General features: G+C 35.1%; 1 protein-coding gene across 1 annotated transcript in view; it reads left to right on the top strand.

Moving 5' to 3' along the window:
* Window positions 1-20,077, top strand: part of LOC134539008 (uncharacterized) — a 308,737-nt gene that overhangs the window by 204,577 nt on the left and 84,083 nt on the right. The window contains exon 9 of the mRNA XM_063380672.1: window positions 18,734-18,795. Coding sequence (XP_063236742.1) covers window positions 18,734-18,795 — 62 coding nt within the window. The remainder of the gene's footprint in view (window positions 1-18,733; window positions 18,796-20,077) is intronic.

Raw genomic sequence — 20,077 nt, forward strand, 5'->3', positions numbered from 1 at the left:
AACGAAAAATTGTAACATGAATGAGTGGGGTGTTCGATGACGATGCCATTGTAACAGAGGGGTGGGGGTGCTAGATGATGTACTTGTAATTTAGAGGAGTGGGGTGTTCGATACGTAGGTTTTTAATTACAATTTTATTAAATAATATTTTTTTAATTTTATTTTAAAATTTTGATTATTTAATTTTTTAAAATTTAAATTTGTTTTCATTAAAATCGGATAATAAATAAAGATTTTCAAGATGGCGGACGAAACTCAAAATAGAGGAATGTTGTAGAAAACAAAATGGCCACCGGACTTGATGTAATCCAAGATGGTCGCCGGAAGTGACGTAATCCAAGATGGTCGCAGGAAGGGACGCAATCTAAGATGGCCGCCGGAAGTGACGCAATCTAAGATGGCCGCCGGAAGTGAAGTAATCCAAGATGGCCGCCGGAAGTGACGTCATCCAAGATGGCCGCTGGAAGTGACGTCATCCAAGATGGTCGCCTCGAATCCCCGAATCCCCCTCCCCCCTCCCCTGTCCCCATATGAACCAAATACACCTACTTCTCTGCATACTACGTGTTCATTGCAATTGAAATAAAATATTTTACAACTAGCTAAACCCGGCCACGCTTTGCTGTGGCACAGTTTAATATTAATTCATTGTTTAATTTAATATTTTACTGTGCATGGCTGTGGAATGTAATAGAAGAAATAAAAATGTGTTTAGCTTAAATATTTTTATTGTAAAGCTAATGGAAGGACTACATTCCTTGTTTTCCCATTTTTTGCATAAACATATAGATCAGATGGTTTACCGACTCTGGAGCACCCGACATATAACTGTCCATGAGAGAAGCATTCATTTTCTAAATTCAAACCGCACACTTGCAAAGATTGTCCTTGTGCTTTATTGATGGTCATAGCGAACGCAAGGCGTATTGGAAATTGAAGTCGTTTGAACTCGAACGCCATATCTGTCGGAATAAGTGGCATTCGTGGAAGTAATACGTCTTCACCTTTATGAAGTCCAATCAAAATTGTTGCTTCAATAAGATTATCCATTAATTTTTTAACTACTAATCGTGTACCATTACATAATTTAGGCTGACAGATATTTCGAAGCAATATAATTGGCACACCAATTTTCAAATTCAAAATATGTGGTGGTAATCCTGGAACATCGAGTGAATTGAGAAATTCCGTTGGAAAGTTCACTGCTTGATTTTGGTGCACTACTGAATCAATAGATTTGTATGTCATTGTTTCACCTTCGATTCTGTTTATAATACTATTGTTCATATCGTGTACGTCAACATTTTTAGCCGCTAGAATGGCTCTTTCGCTCAACCATGCATGATTTTTGAATTTTGTTTCGATGTTTTGGAATACCTTGTCTACTAATTCCTCTTTTGAATCTACGATGTTGCATAAATCAGATGATAAGCTGATTTTTCCTGTTTCTGGATTTGTAGGTACAGTGCCGTTACCAACTTCAATTAATTGTCTTGAAAATATGACTGCTGTTGGATCGTTCTGAAGTTTAACTCGCATATTCGTGGTTAAATGCATTTTTTTTACTGTGCTCCAAAAATTTGAATATTTTAAGCAGGCATGCAATTCATCAGCAGGTGTTGAGCGAGGTATCACTGGGAGCGTTTGCCTGAAATCACCGGATAGTAACACCAACACTCCCCCAAATGGATCTGGATTATTTCGCAAATATTTCAGTGTATGGTCTAATGCTTCCAATGACTTTTTGTGAGCCATTGTACACTCATCCCATACAATGATTTTGCACGTCTGAAGAACTTTTCCCATTCCTGATGTTTTTGAAATGTTACATGTTGGACTTTCTGTGCATTGCATGTTTAGTGATAGTTTAAGAGCTGAATGCGCTGTTCTACCTCCTTCCATTAATGTTGCAGCAATACCCGAGGAAGCAAGAGCTAATGCAATATGGCCATTTGAACGGATCGTAGCAAGGATTAAGGAAATTAAGAATGTTTTTCCAGTTCCACCTGGAGCATCCAAAAAGTACAATCCACCGGATTGGTTGGCCACAGCTTGTATGATAGTATTATATACTATATTTTGTTCTTGAAGGAGTCTCGGTGTATTTTCCTGGACGAACAGCTGTAAGTCATTTCTGTTGTATGATTGTTCTCTAAGTAGTTCTCTGTCAAATGTCGCATTGATGGACCGGTTCGGTGCCGTCACTCCCAATTGAGTCAACGACTTACCACATATTGTCAGACAAAGATCCTCAATGAATATCAGCGCTTCATTGTATACTTCTTCTGTGAAATCCAAGTCATGATTATTTGTTTCTTGGCGAATTTTGTACAGAATATCTTCAGCCATGTAGTCTTTGTATTTCTCCCACAATTGCGCTGGTTGTGATGGGAAACATGCGGACAAAATAGTTGCGAACAGCATACGTATTTGAGATGGATGAGAAGTAGCACATGAATCTTCAATTGACTTGTCCCAATGATCGTCGTTTTCCAACAAATTAAGTGCCTCGCACGCACTCCGATACGTAGTATGTACTATTCCATTCACTGTTCGCAAGTGCATAAATGATGTTGGACCACGACATGTAATTAGAAGCAAACGTAAATAAAAGCATTCTGCATTGTTCGGATGTACAGTGTATATCCTTCCTAAAGCATTTGATGAAAATATTCCAGGTTGTCCAGTTACTGCCTTCCCTCTCTTTCTTCTTTCAAAATTCTTTTTGGTCACATTCCAAGTAAAATAAGTTGGAACATCTGCATACCTCAAAGATTTTGCAAAATCATCTGTTTGACATAAATGAAAAAATGCTGTTAATGTTGTGTTCGGTGGATTTATTGCAATGTCTTGTAGGTTTTTCTCTGTGAAATATACCCTTTGTCCGTTTTCGAGATGAACAGCAAGGTGAATGACAGTTGGATCCCTCTCATGGATTTGAAATCCTAAAATGCGCCATACAGCTTCATTGCTGCTAATATATCTGCCGATTTGGTATTGTGAGATCTCATCTAAGTTACTTGTTGATGAAACTCCAAACACGGCCATGTCGCTGCCTTTGTTGACGTATTTACAGATGTATTTTATGGATTTCACAGAATTGCAATACTCCACATTGATATGTGCTTTAAACGTTTTTGATAAAAGTGGCGAATATGGAACAACCCAACGATTATCAACTTCAATGTCATTTCCTCTCACTTTCATAACAATTGCTTTCCCATTGTCTTCTGTACTTCTTCGTCGATATAGTGGGTAACCATCACTGCCAGTGATTGTATCTTTTAAAAACTCTCGAGGATAACGTTTAGAGCATTTTCCATCTATCATACATGGTGAATTTGTATTGATTGACCCACATGGTCCATGTATCATGTTCTTGGTCACAACATCATACAACTCATTGTCAGTTGTAGTATCTGGTATTTCAGCGGATATGACTTTATCGATTTCATTAGGCATGATCTTCATAGTAAGCCATATTAAAATGTGTGCATGTGGCAGTCCTCTTTTTTGCCACTCCACAGAGTACATCCAGCATTGTGTTTCTCCGAAAACGTGCAGTGAAGTGATGAAATTAATTAACATCTTTAGCTTTTGTTTGAAAACACGTGCTGTTATGTCGTGGCGATCAGCAGGAGATTGTCCAGGGAAAAGTAACTCTTTTATTTCATCCCATGCTGGATTACATGTAAATGTAATGAAAAGATCAGGACGACCATATTTTCGCACATATGTAAGAGCGTCCTGCGCATATTCGTGCATATGTCGTGGACTACCAGTATATGTTGCAGGCAATATTGTCATCTTGCCTATGTTACTTATATCACCATCATTTATAACAGCATCTCTCAAATGTACATATTCTTCTGATCTCAGCTTTGTTTGATTGAGCCTAATGAATAGTAGTCGTTCCGACTCTATTTTCGCGTACATGTCGACAATGTACTGGTGGAAGAGCAGACGGCATTTCAGAATATGGTTTTCTTCATTTTCACGTAACATAATTCTATAGGAATAATAATTCATAGAACTAACTTTTTTGTCAGTGTATTCGCCTGTGATTGTGTTTATCATTTTAATGTTAAAATGATAACCGTCTTGACCACTTGGAAACATAATTGGATATTGCAATGAATCGTAGCACCTATGAGTGTCAGCAATTCGTTGTAGTTGCTCATTTCTGCACTGCAAAACGATATCGCGATGATGAAATTCTTCTCCAACCATGACAATTGCTACCTCATCAATTGTTGGCGCATTATATCGTCTGACATGCTCACGTGCTGGCGTATAATCAGCATGAATAACAATTCTATGACTGTCTGATGGCATAAGATCAATCGCATTTTTGAACAATCGAATCAAACTATTATCGTCATGTAACAACTGTTGCAACGACTCAACAATGTCCCTTCTTACTCCAGCGTAGATTTGACATCGTGCATTCAACTGAGCACTTTGATCTCCCATGAAATATATTTGTAGAAATTTATGGTGATTATTGTGGAAAGGAAGTAAAGAACCAGCTTTGTGGTAAATTTGACCCTGAACTTTAAATGTCGGCATATAATGCTCCGTTATAATGTTAGCGCCAAATGAAGTCATCTGAAAACATGAATTATATTTTCTAATATTTTGGAGAAAATGTTTAGAATCATCAGTAAATCCATTTAACAAATTTTTCAGTGGTTCTTTTGGCTGTTCAAGTTCAGGTAGCTTCACTTTACCGCTTGCACAACACATTCCTGGAGTTTCTCCTTTGAATTTAATTGCTCTGCAATGAGGACAAACTTTATCCATTTTTCCGATTTGAACAAATGTACATGAGGTATTGTATTGTATATCCGGTTCATATGAAAAAGCCATTCGGTGGTATGAAGCTTGGTTATTTAGATGTTGTAACTGCATTCGTCTTCGCCGTTGATCTATTTCTTCTTGGCGTTGTTGAGACGAATATGCTGCTCTTCTTCTTCTCGCTTCTTCTCGTAAGAGTTGAAGTCTCTCTTCCCTTTGATCGGCCAATTCTTCTGCTCGCCTTTTAATACTTCGTTCTCTAAGATGTTCATTATATTCTAAACGTTGTTGATCAGTGCGATTTGATAATCTCTGACGCTCTGCGTTTGCACGTCGAGTATGGCGGCCAATGTTTGAACGTGGGCGAGGCATCACACGAACGGTGATGAACTGTAAAAAATGACAATATAAATTAACCATAACAATTATTTTATAACTCATTCATTAGATATTCATAATTTTTAACGCTAATAAATAAACTCTAATTTTTTGGCATTTCTTAAGTAAAAATATACAATTTTTATCCCATTTTTACGTTAATATTTTTAATATTGTAATTAAAATTAATATTTTTATGTACAAAATGAGGAGTGGACGTAGTTATAAAATAATATTCATGGATTTTATTTTTTAAATCTTAAATTTTTTCTTAATACAATGAAATATTAGTTCTGTAATTATTGTTCCGTTCATAATTGTTTACACAGAATGTATTGAAAAAAAATTAAGTCAATTTATATAAAACCTTCTATGAAAGTTATACTGACTGTTTCATTGATAAAATTACTAAGAAATATATAAAAAAATATAAGTTTTAAAAGCGAATAAAAATTTATAATTAACCAAAATAAACTCAAAATAAACAAATGTATACTTTTAAAACATGTAATTAAATTAATTAAAATGTGAAGTTTTTATTGTAAACAAATAAATATGAAAAACACATTTCCAGTGTCACATGCTGTGCGATGCCCAGAAACATAAAACTTCTGCAATATTTTATGAGAAAAAGCAGCTAATAATAGGGTAGCTCAACTCACAACGATAGAATGTGGTTAAGTGTCGAAAAACGTGTCTTAGTTAATATATATACTTTAAGAGGATTTTTCGGCCTTGATAATTTTCGCACAACACAGAAAACACGATTTTTCATACTTTGGCACCATAAGGTTTAATGATAGTAGCCTACATAATTCATATTTCCAGTGAAAAAATAAAGTTAAATTATTTCCAAGATAAAAAAACTATATGAATACAAAATTCTGAAAATAGTGTTTCATTATAAAACATAAGTTTACTCACTTTACAGATGAAATCCAACCAATTTCATTCTTTAATTAAACATTTATAAATGATACCATACACATAAACTGGTCACAGTGACACATTTTGTGCTTAATCAATATTTGGCTTATTAGAAAACAAAACAAAAGTGTTAAAAGATTATTGTTGGAAAAATCAACAAACACATTTTGCTATGACAACAGGGTTGATATGACAACCGGTTTGATATATCAACAATTATCATAACAACGTACGTGATTATAACAAATTATAATAGCAATATATAAGATATAAGCTATAAGATAATAATTATTTAATTTTCAAATGTATTGTACGAAATGTATTTTTTAATTTAAACGTATTTTTATCAATAGAGTCGAAAGAATATACTTTCAAATTAAATAAAGTTTTTTATTCTTTCTTGAAATATATATATATATATATATATATATATATATATATATATATATATGTATACATATTTGTGTAAATTATAGTCGTCAAGGCACAATGGTCGAGTAGCCTGATGTGCTTGAACTTCGACAATATGGTACAGCATCGTCGAGCGTGGTCACAACTAAGTTGGGTGACCATGATATTTAGTTATAGAAACTTTTTTTCCGACTTTTCCGGTGGATTTTCCCAAACTTTTATTTCATATAAACACTCTTCTGTTAAGATGCAATGTTCTGTAAAAATTTCAATCCAAACCATCGTATACTTTCCGTGTTTTGCGGCCAAATACGGAAGCTAAATTTTTATATATATATAGATAAGATTGCAATTGTTAAGTTTGAAAAATACTGAAAAGATAGCAACGCGTTCGTAATGTTATGTACAGCCAATGAAATGTTAAAATATCTTTGACGCCATGTTTGTTCCAACACTACATAATTTATTCGCTAGTAAATTATAGTTTTTTTTTAATTTGCGACTATGTATAGTTAATACAATTCAAGTTTACAAACGTTTGTTCCAGGATAGTTTCACTACCATAAAGTTTCATTTTGCACTCCAATACGCTTAGTTCATCTCCTGATGTTCATGAAAGTTAATATATACGGGTGCATGTTGTTGCCACACATAGGTCCGCCCTCTGAAAAATCTCTCAATTAGAGGTTTTAGTTACCATAGTTCCACTTTTTTTAAAAAATCATTTATTGAAATTTAGAGTCATAGGCCAGTAGTGTAAATAGTCTGATTATGACAAGATATGGCCACACAGGGCGCTATGCTCGCTATGTTGGCGACGTCACCAGGTGTTTGGTTCTCGGCTATTATTTTTAAAACGTCACCGACTTCGCGCATGCGCAGATGAACAAGAAACTCCTGTTTCCGCGCGGAATTATATGTTGTACTCCTGCGTTTGCTTTTTATGAAGTTTAATTTCCCTCCGTATTTCGCTTTGAACTGCCAGGTCGACGGAAAAAGTTAATTAAAATATTACGAAAATATCCCACGTTTATGGAATGCATCGATGAAAGAATATAGAAGGCAGGAAGGACATACAGGACATTGCCTATGGGATTTGATTCCAAAGAGAATGCCATCGAACTGGGTTGAATTTACCCTGAAATAAATTTGGTTTTGTTCTCACAAGCAACTGCTTCATAAAATTATGAAAGCCTTCCAATTCTTTTGTGTTTGTATTAAATTCATGAACCCGTTTCTTTTTTACGTTCACGTACTGCGAGAGCCAGCAGAATGTCATCATGGTCGGAATCATCGCTCTAAAGCTGGAATCACAATGCCCCGACGGGTCCGACACGACAGGCCCGACAAACTGTCGTGCAGCATCTCAGCACGACAGATTGAAAAGCGTAAGGTCACAATACCACGACAAAAATAACCCGACGATTTTCAATTTGGCCTTCGGCAAATCGTGCCAAGCTAAATACTTCAATTAAAATGCATTATAGAAAGCGTTAAAAACAAAGTAGGCTCTTTTATTCATTATTGACAGTTGAAGTGCAAAAAAAAAAAAACATTTAGTCGTCTGCGATACGAAGTAAGGTTAATTTGATTTGTAAAACAAAGAGTAGTTTATTATAGGTACAAGGAAACAAGATAAAGATATGTCAGTGAGGGACAGAAAAATACTCCTGATGTTAGCTGTGCGAAGAATTAAAAAGAAACGAAAAATTAAAAGTTGGATTCTAAAATAAAGACTTTAACCATAAACACGATGAAATCTGTTTATGTTTATATAAACAGACTAAGGCAAGCTACAAACTTTTCTATTCACCACACGTAAAACAAAATTTCACTTTTCAGCAAAAAGATTTACCAAGTAGGTAAATATTTTTGAAATTTAGTTCTGTGCTGTTTCCTTTCCGTTGCTGTTTTCTTTTCTGTCGGGCCCCGACACGACGAAATTAGAAATAGAATCTATTCCTTGCAGGACGTCGGGGTGCGTATTTTGTCGGGCTGACGTCACGGCGAGCATGTATTTCATTGGCTAATGAACTTGTCGGGCCTGTCGTGTCGGGGCCGTCGGGGCATTGTGATTCCAGCATAATACCACGGCATGCGTCTCTCCGACATTGCGAACTGGACTGTCCCTGTCTGGCCGCCTGGCGCAGCGAACATAGCGTAGCTTTCTGTGTGAGCTCGGCTTATGTGGTTGCGTAAAATTAATATTTTTATCAAAGATATTGACGTGAAAACGTCTAATAAATCGATGAACGCCGGCCGCACGCACGGCGCATCTATCTCTCTTCCACTCGATTGGAACAACCATCGATTTGACTTTTTCGAGGCACATTAAACTTGAAACACTCCTCTTCATTTCCTACTTTTCCTATCATCGTCCTATCCTTAACAGAATAACACAGATTGGAAGAAGTTAAATAGCAAACATGTATAAAAGTTATAGTTAAAATGATCTCTTCGTTTAAGTTATAAACATATTTGAATTAATTAGTGGAAGTAAAAGTAAATTTATCAATTAAATTGTAGATTTCATTTCACTCCTTTGTATCCATACAAAATAGTGATAATTCAATAAAAATTATTCAATTTTATTCATAAAAGTATGCAATCATTTCATCAATGTTTTGTTATGACATTGTCACGTTAAACTATCGTCCGTAAACTGACTTTACAGACAACCAATTTTTTTTTAAAAAAAAAATAAATAATGTGTTTGATTCAAGTTTAGAACTCTGATGACCTAAATTTGTATTCCCGATTTTTTTTTTTTTTTCGTATTTATTACCTTACTTCAATATCGTGGTGCTTACCTACGTCGCAGCCAGAAGGTCCCTTGGGAAATAATGTCTAACGGAGATTGCTTGGACCAGTCAACGTTGACTTTATTTCATCGCGTGGATGGTTCAGAAAGTTTGGTGTCCCCGTGCGAAAATAATCCAAGACCCGGGTGACGTCTTCCCGCCGTGTAGTTCGGGGAATGGCAGAAGTTTCAAAGTTATTCCCGTCCTGGGTTTATTCGCCTCACCAGCTAACTTCCCTTTTCAATATCCTCCCCTCGGGCAGATTAACGGATGATTTTCCAAGGAAACAACAGACCATATTTCACTTTTCTTTTTCCAATTTAATTCCTAAAAATAAAAAAGTAACGTGAATTTTCTTTCGTAATTTTCACGTATTCCCAAAAACTTTATAACTGCAAGTAGGTTTTATAATCTCAGACAAATAGAAATATTGCATTCTGGGGAAAAAATGTTAGTAGACTTGTCAGCATGAAGCTACGATTTATTCGATAATTAATTAAATTTGTTTTCGGGTCATACTATCATTTTAAATCAGCTAAACGCTATTACAATCATCTACCACAAATAAAATATAATTAATTTTTCCGAAAACCATATTTTGTAAAGTAAAAGGATGGGGCAATCTAACTTTGTGTAACACTAATAATTTATAGTAAAAAAAATATATTTTCTTTCGAAAATTAAATTATAGCAAAGAAGCAAACGTTGAGAAAGAAAATTAATTCTTATGTAATTTAATAACACGTTATTAATAAAGTTCATGAAATGCGTATAGATTGTTTTAATTTTCAAAATAATTCAACATTTGAATAGCTTGAAACATTTTCCAAGGTCAAAAATGTATATAATTTAATTTTTAAAAGAAATTTCAGATACAGTGTTAAATTATAGATATGACATTTGATGATCATTATTTTGTCACAGAAAACAAAGTCTTGAAAAAAAATGTGAAGTTTACATTTCAGTCAGTTTTATGAAAAAGTAGAATTAAAATTAGTGAAAGTTTTGCTTATCAATTTATATTGACTGGTAAATCAATAGGTCTCACCAAAAAATTCTGCCAAAAGAATGGGATTGATTGGTAAATAATTGAAAACCGTTGTTTAATCAGTGAGATTTATTCACTGAAATAATATTTAATTATACACTAATTCAGGAGGATCAGTTGTAACAAAATACAGTAACATTCATCTGATTTAGAGCCATCTCTATTTATAATTAAGAGTATAGTGATCAGAAAAAAAGTCAAGGTAAATTTTTTGTACGAAAAAACAATAACATGCGTGTTTATAAATTCTGTACCTCGGCGCCAATTAGGTGATTTTTGTTTTACTACAGATTTTATCATTAAATTTTCCTTTTCCTATCAAAACGTAACTTCGTAACTCAATTAAATATTTTTATTTCTAAATCTTTTAGCGAGAGTTATAATTGCCTAAGACCAAAACTTTAGATGAGTCAGACAACCTTTATTCCAGCTGCAATGTTATGTACCTGTGGATGATGGGGGGGGGGAAAACGTCCCCTCCACATGGTGTAAATTAATCATAATTTCCTCCTTGTCAGCCATATGTATATGGAGGTTGATGGAAAACACAGTTTCACTTAAAGAAGTATTTTACTCTTTTGTAAATTTGCCCGAGTTGAACAAGGGCTCGTATGGCTTTGAGGTACCTGCATGCAATTGCAGTAAACTTTCAAATACCACTAAAATCCACGTTTGTAAAGAAGAGTTTCTTATTGTTTGTTTATAATACAAATTTACAGTTTTACTCTAACATTGTTGTAATTTTGCACCTTTCATCTTCGAAACAAGAGGAAGGTATGTGAGATTTCTATATATCTCCCCATTGAAGCGTAATTTTGAAACTTTTCTTGATGATAATTGCCCATTGCGTTGTTGATGCTTTCTTCGTCTCCATGGCAACGGCTATACAGCTCTAAGTGCACCACAAAATCAATTTTCAGAGACCCGAAAATTTCGGGGGCTATTGATCCCACCGTCCGATGGTGCTCAAAGACCTCAGGAGCACGTCAGAATCAACGTACTTCAATTTTTCTGACTTTTTCAAAATCCTTGGCAAATTACCTTTCTTCTTGGAGAAAAAAAGGGGGGGAATCTAATCCTCTTGACCCCGGGGGGGGGGGGGGGGGGGGGCAGTCCTCCACCGACGAATTTCCCAAGTTCCGGCCTCATAGATACCCAAAAAGCATGGTTATTGCACATAGCTCAAAAGTAGCGGGTTTCTGTCTTTGTGGCCCTCCCATCCTCTCTCTTCAGCTTATTAAAGTCATAATAGTATTGTAAAGTCATTCGGATTACAAATACTCGCAAAGTTTCAAATCGTTAATACAATTTAGAAGTACTTAGCTTAAAATCGACTTTCAAGATTTGATTGCATAGTTAGTTACAAGTGAAGCTAATAAAAGTTATTTTAAAAGATTTCGCCTCGTTCGTGATTCTTGATAGAAGAACCTTTTTAAATATATTTGACGCCATGTTTGTTTAAGCACAGTCTAATCTTTCATTTCTTTCAAGCTGATCTCGTGTTCTCGAGAGACAAAATATTTACAAGTTTATAAGTCTAATCATAAGCTTTAAAATTCAAAAATGTTTCATAAAACTCGGTCCAGTTGTATTTTGCATGACGCTCGATCAAAGACGTGACGGACGCACCAAGCAATCACTCGTTTCGAATTCCAGGCAACGCCATCTATTGAGAAAATTCAAAACTAAACTGATATTAACGTCGTTATTTCGCTAGCAGCCGCGAGCTCCGCTAAGCGGTTGGGTCCCACGAAGGAGAAGGAAAGGAATTAGCTACGAAAAAATGTGGTTTTTACACGCTTTATATTAGCTTCACCTGTATGTTTGTAACCGACTCCTTTGCTGAGTATTGGAGTGTTCTATGTCCACTTTTTAGGTTTTTTATGCTATGGACACGAAATTAATATTAGTATTCACTTGTACTATATCCACACACGTCTACGCACATAAAAATCTTTGTTCTTAATTTAAGACCAATATTATTTTGTTCTATGTCATGATATTCATAGTTGTTTGAACTTTCAAATGCTTATATCTCAGTTCCGACTTCAATGGACATAGAACACTCCAATCCTCAGGTGACGATTTGTCATCGACCTGACGGCCACTCTTTATCGCAAGAAACGCATTGCGCTATCCCAGGATGACCAGTGCGCACTCTGTGGCTACCGTGACACCGCCCTGCATCGCATATGTGCTTGCTCTTTCTCGCGCCACGTGTGGGAGTGGTGTCAAACCAAACTTTCCAGACTGCTCTGGCTACCTCCACGAGACGTGTGCGCGGACCGCATGTGCTACCTCGACATAACGGCTTTCCCCACAGTGAAGAGGCGGGCGGCTGTGTGGCTGATGGCGAATTTGATCGACTTTGTGCTCAAAACTCAAGTGCCATATTTCTTGCGGGACTTCATTTCCCAGCTGCGACGTGACAGATGGTCTATGGTAAAAAAAAACAATACGTTAAGAAGGCGATTTGGACATTACCTTTTAATGTTTTGAAATTTGTACAGATGGTGTGGGAATGTGTTAATCCGCAGGAGCGAGGTATCAGTATCGTGTAACCCATTTGTGCTGACTGGAATCTGATGTGAGCTGTAATGTTATGTACATGCACATGATATCACAATAAACTAATAAAACACAAAAAAAAAACGGATTAAGGCGCGGGTCTTCGATGACGTCAACCTACAGATTCAACGGTCGTGGGTTCTAATCCTGTCTACGGCTGAAAAAAAATTTTTGTTTTGTTTTTTTTTCCCATAAATTTTTGGGATTGGTGCCATAAATCCAACTATAATTCGTCTGGGACTTCCCCAAACCTTCTATTCAAACTAAAAAGTAAAAATAAATATAGTTTAAAAAAACTAATAAACACGCTTTTCATGCGCATCGAACTAAAAAGTGAAAACAATTTTTTAAAATAAGCTTAAAACAAAAATGAATGAAAAATACTAGTATTATTGTGAAAAAAGCGTGGGGCGCTTTGTTCCATATTTAACGTACATCGAGCGCCCAATGGTAGAGCAGCCGACATGTCATTGGAAGGCTCTGGGTTCGAATCCCAGTCCGGGCTATCTGAATTTTTCTCACATATTCTATACACTCTCGTTGAGAAGGTCCTTTCCTCATCCTTTCTCAATCCTTATCCTTCCCAAAATTCCTGTTACGTAAATGTGGAACGCTTCACGTAATAATTAATCCGTAACTTCCATCCTTCCCTGCTTTACAGCATTAATTTTGTACAGTATGTAAGACTGGTCGATATCACTTGTTCGTCAATAACCTTATACCATGAAGTCTCATTGTATATATTCATAGCGTTAAAATATTTGAATGGCTTCTAAAATCAAGATTTGACTATCAATACAGCTGTACACATTAATAATTTGGAAAATAATTACAGTTACTTATAGTTATCACGGAATTAATAGTAGATTAGAACAATTAACAGTTTAAACAATTAAAAAAACATGCTTTTATAAATAAACCAAACAAAAAAAGAAGAAAATAAATAATAGTTTAAAAAACTAAAAAAATAAGCTTTTATAGAAAATCCAACTAAAAAATAGGAAATAAATTTGAATTAAAAATAGTGTAAAATAAAAAAATGTATGTTATTAAAAAAAGCGTGGGGTGCTTTTTAAGATATTATCATGATGATAATCCTTCTACTCATTTCTGTCAATAAAATAATTATAACTATTCACACCATGCACCCCACGCTTTTTCTAAATAATATAATTTTTTTTATTTTACACTATTTTTAATTCGAATTTATTTTCTATTTTTAGTTGGATTTTCTATAAAACCGTTTTTTTTTTTAGTTTTTTAAAACTATTATTTATTATTTAATTTCTCCGACTCCCGTCATCGTAGAGAGATAAATTATACACCAGTTTTTTAATATAAAAAAGCTCTTAATCACAAAATATTTCATCAAAATATGGGCAATATTTTTTTTGGATGATGTTCGAACAAACAGACAGACAGATACAGTTTTATAATAATACTAGATAATGCCCGGCATGCGTTGCAATGCCTCAATCAATTTTTTTTTTTTTGTAATTTTTTAAACGTATACTAAGCATCTATCTTTATCTCTCTAATTCTCTATCTCTCTATGTATATCTCTATAACTCTCTCTATCTTTCTATTTATATCTCTATCTCTCTATATATCTTTCTAGAGGACCCGACAGACATTGTCCTGCCCAAATGTACTTCATTTTGTATCTTCTCATTATACATACCCCTCCTCTTGGGCACGCCACTGCCGTTACCAAAAACCTTTCCCATGGTTACGCAGAAGGCAACAACAATGCAAAAGCCCGTTGCCATGGAGGCTAATTATCAACAATGCTTAGTTTTTTTGCTTTTAAAGCGTGTTTTTTTAGTTTTTTCTTAACTCAGAATCGAGATAAAATATCCAATTGTGAATCTAAACCATCCTCGAATCCCCGTGAACTCACACACAAAATTTCATCAAAATCGCGTACAAACAGACAAACAGAAAAAGTACTGTTTTATTATAGTAAGATAGATAGATTATTCTTACATGTTCGCATCCATGCAGTATATGAAAAATCAGCATGCATAGCCCCACACCTATAACTATACGTATCTGCTGCCCACGACTTTTTCCGCATGGAATTTTGTATTATCTTGCACCATTTAGAAATTTAAACATTATAACATAACAGTTGATACAGTTGTAGTAGTTTTCTTATGTTCACAAATGATAATTTTTCTCACCTCTATTTCGGTCTTTGCAATAAAAATATGTTACTACCTAAATTTTGAGTAAATATGTTTCTACTTTCAAATGTAATGACGGGAAGACACTTCATAAAATGTCTTTGTAAACCACATTTACTGTTTTTTCCGTCTCGAGCTAGAATGTAAAGATTGTCTGCATTACTGACCCGCGAGCAAGCTACATACATTTCAGAGAGAGAGAGAGAGAGAGAGAGTGAGAGAGAAAGACACCTATTGAATGTCTATCTAAATAATTTTTTTATGAGAGCATATTTTCATTAAATAAATCATGAAATCATTCAACGATAAAAGCTGTTTATTTAAGTAAGCGGACGGGTTCGCTCCAAGGAGAAAATTGACGCGGCGAGACCTCGTGGACATAGAGAAATGACACACTCACTATTTGTGTGGCTATGAAACATGATTTTTTTCTGCAATTTAAATTGTAATATACAAAAAGGGTATTGAAAATTGAAACAAATATGGTGACACTATAAACTGTCAGGATCTTTATTTTTTTCTTACTCTCTACTTAGTTCCTTACAATAGCAAAACTTAATGGCTTCTAATAATGCGTTGCAATTTTTGCTTTTAAAGCGTGTTTTTTTTTAGTTTTTATTAACTGAGAATCGAGATAAAATATCCAATTGTGAATCTAAACCATCCTCACTATTTGTGTGTTTATGAAACATGATTTTTTTTCTGCAATTTAAATTGTAATATCAAAAAGGGTATTGAAAATTGAAACAAATATGGCGACGCTATAAACTGTCAGGATCTTTATTTTTTTCTTACCCTCTACTTAGTTCCTTACAATAGCAAAACTTAATGGCTTCTAATAATGCGTTGCAATTTTTGCTTTTAAAGCGTGTTTTTTTTTAGTTTTTATTAACTGAGAATCGAGATAAAATATCCAATTGTGAATCTAAACCATCCTCACTATTTGTGTGTTTATGAAACATGATTTTTTTTCTGCAATTTAAATTGTAATATCAAAAAGGGTATTGAAAATTGAAACAAATATGGCGACGCTATAAACTGTCAGGATCTTTATTTTTTTCTTACTCTCTACTTAGTTCCTTACAATAGCAAAACTTAATGGCTTCTAATAATGCGTTGCAATTTTTGCTTTTAAAGCGTGTTTTTTTTTTTTTTTAGTTTTTCTTAACTCAGAATCGAGATAAAATATCCAATTGTGAATCTAAACCATCCTCGAATCCCCGTGAACCCACACACAAAATTTCATCAAAATCGGTCCAGCCGTCTAGGAGGAGTTCAGTGACATACACACGCACACAAGAAATATATATATAAAGATAGCTAGATAGACAAAACTCGGACACGAAATTCAACGTAAAAGTCTTAAAAATTATGCCGATCGTGATAAAAAAAAATATACGCAAATTATGTTTTCAGCTGCTTTTCTGGCCGCGAATCACGCGTAGTTTCCGCACCCGCCGCTAGAATTCGCTGCCGGATCAGCTGCGTCGACTATCGAATCATTCAATTTGGAAGAGTGGAAATCTAAACTACATAATGAAATGGCTCGAATAAAAGTAACAAAAAAAAATTAATGCTAAACCCCGACCTTTGTCTGATTTCCGACAAGGAATTTTATTAAAACATTGCTCATCTTGTTCATATTCATTAAACAGTTTATACTATAAGGTATCATTTTGACTTTGGTTCGATCCGTCCACCACAGATGGCAGCATTTCCGTTCCATTCTTGAAGAAAATTCCTATCAAATGCCGTATAACGAGAGCTAAGATGTTACGCATAAAAAAAATAATAATATAGTGACGGATGTGCGGAAAGATGTGAATCGTACGGACAGTTGTTGGACGGATAGAAGTTGTCAGACGGACATTTGTCGGAAGGACGGGGGATAATCAGACGTGACGGTTCGCTGATGGTCCACCTTTAGTAACAGATTTCCTCTAACTATGGGGCTTGTCCCTGTTTTATTTTTATTTTTCTATTCGTAAGGGGCAGCTTCCCCCCCCCCCCTCTACAAAAGTTATCGTCGGACAAAGTCACACGCATACATACAAACGCTCAAGTTGAATTGGAAACCACGCTTCGCCCGGCCGATAATTCGATTCGACCTCTGTAGCTCGGGAAGCCTTCATTTCACAGACGAGAGAGCCACACCGGGAGTTCCCCAAAGTTCATGCTCGCTTTTTTTTTTTTTTTTTTCGTTCTATCTCATTGTATAAACCGGTGTGGCATTAAATTTTGCGGTCGATTAGGATAGGTTAGCCACATTATAAACACTTTAAAACATTGTGGATGGTTGGTTATAGTATTAGGTAAGTATAGCTACATTAAAAATACTTTAAAATCATTTTATGGTTGCTTAGCAAATAACTTTTTAATATGTAGCTATCCAGGGATAGGAAACCGTTTACATGATTTCACAGTATCTTTAAAGTTGCTATCCTAACCAAATCAACCGTCCACAATGTTTTAAAGTATGCATAATGTAGCTAACCCAACCTTTTACAATGAACAAAAAAAACCGAAGATGCACGATCGGGCGTTTGGCTCTCTCGTCTGTGAAAATTAGGCTTCTCCTGTAGCTCAGTTTGTCGAAGCGCCATCTTGTTTTTGTTTTTTTAGAATGGGAGGGGAGTTATGTCTTGTTTCAAGTTTAGGGCAACGCATGGATGTGTGCGGGGCGTTATTAAAATTAATAAATTCATATTAGTTCAGTTTTTGGTAAGAGGCACCCTGTTGACTGATTGTATGTTTCTAGGCATTTTTATATGGTCCGTTTAGTGCAGAAAATGTAACACTTGGATTTTCAAATTTATCGCAAGCGAAAATGAGATAAAAGGCTCGTTCCCACACGCCATCATAATTCTTCGTTTTTTTTTATTCGCATTACTTCTATTCAGGAGCTATTTTTAAAATTTTTATGCGATACCTTCCTTGCATTTTTTTGTTCTGCCTTAATATTTTCAACATTTATTCATTTAGTGCAATATCAAGGTGTGCAAGGCGTGAAAGTAATAATACTTAATTACGAAGACTTGCACATCTTTTCGCACCCATGAGTATCTGTTGAAAATATTTGCGGCAGGACAATAAATGCAAATGATGTGTCGAAATTAAAATTTTATAAATAGCCCTCCATCAAATAAAAGTAACCACGAAAAAAAATCAACATGACGTGAGGTACCTAGCCTTGAGGGAAGGGTTTGTGATCAAAACAGTCATCCATTCTTCCGTAAGTCTCTGCATACTACGTGTTCATTGCAATTGAAATAAAATATTTTACAATGTGTCACAGTGGGACAAAAAAAATGTTTCGTGTCCAAGATAAACATACAAATAGAAGTTTATCCACACAGCGGTTATTTGTAAAATTATCACCATTATACATGAGATACTTGAAATTCCTGCAGTAAAGATACCAAACAAAAAATTTTATTTTCAATTGAAGCATCCTGGCACTACTAATTTAAGAGGTAAAATTATTTTTTTAGAAACGATAATTTTTGTGTACCTACCAGAAGGCGTAGTACCAGGTGGAGAGGATATATTGATATGCCGATAGATGCTTAATTAAAATATATAATGTGTTAACTCGTGTGATACGTTGTCTGTTACAGATTGGAAGGTACTTACGATCGAGTCTGACCAACGTCACGGATCTGAAACTCCTAGAAATCACGTAAGTACAACTCCTCGACACGAAATCATCGATGGTAGTGTTGTTTTGTTCAGTGAACGCGGTGTTTTGACACCATTGGGCTCCTATCGCCCGCACGAAAGAGGGACTCTGAATTTGGGAAGAACAGTGAGGTTAGGTCACGGTGTAAATCACAAGCAACGTCCGCCACGTATTCAGGTAAGCGAATTTCCGGAACCTGATCGCTAATCACCTGGCTCCTAGCATTGCTGCAGAGTCCTTGGTCCAAATATATTATTTTTGACTGCATCTTGGTGTTGGGTAAGCCATTTTCCTTCACATCATCCTTGAAACACTCCCATTCATTTCCTACTTTTCCTTTCATCGTCCTATCCTTAACAGAATAACACAGATTGGAAGAAGTTAAATAGCAAAAATGTATAAAAGTTATAGTTAAAATAATCTCTTCGTTAAAGTAATAAACATATTTGAATTAATGAGTGCAAATAAAAGTAAATTTATCAATTAAATTTTAGATTTCATTTCACTCCTTCTTTGTATCCACACAAAATAGTGATAATTCAATAAAAATGATTCAATTTTATTCATAAAAGTATGCAATCATGTCATCAATGTTTTGTTATGACGTTGTCACGTTAAACTATCGTCCGTAAACCGACTTTACAGACAACCAATTTTTTTCGGACTGCCAAGTTTACGAATTTGAACTCCGTGTAAAATGCTTACTGAGGTGTGTTAGTATAAAAATTGAATTGAATTATTTCAGTGATACCTAATTCCTTGGTACTTTTCCTTCCCTAATAACCCTGGTATTTTTTTTCGTCCGTTTCAAATAAATGATTAATAAAGGCTTACATAACTTCTTGCCGACATCGATGTCGTTAGAGACGATGAGCGGGGATGTGATGAGAATGGAGAAATGTCGGAATGAATATGCGGGAAACGGGATCTCCACTAGGAAACCCACTGCCCTGAATATAACGCTCTTTCGTTGCTAGGAGACGAGTAATCAGGTTACTAAACAACTGTGACTCCCTACCGTCTAATGATGTCGTGGTTCATTATAGTAATAATCAAGCACTGTTGCCTAAAATTAGTTGCGAACTCAATCTATCATTATGTGTAGCTTCTGACTTAACACAAACAGCAGGGCTCAAAAATTTGCTGAAAGTTTTCGTCTAGGGCAGAGTTATTACGATCGAGCAGATGTACTTACAATGTAAGTATTTAATTTAGGACTGTCAAACACCTATTTAGTACCGGCTTTACGATCAATAACATGCACAAATATGAAAGTTTACTT

Source organism: Bacillus rossius, chromosome 14, assembly GCF_032445375.1.
Source record: "Bacillus rossius redtenbacheri isolate Brsri chromosome 14, Brsri_v3, whole genome shotgun sequence".
In the NCBI taxonomy this organism is placed as follows: Eukaryota; Metazoa; Arthropoda; class Insecta; order Phasmatodea; family Bacillidae; genus Bacillus; species Bacillus rossius.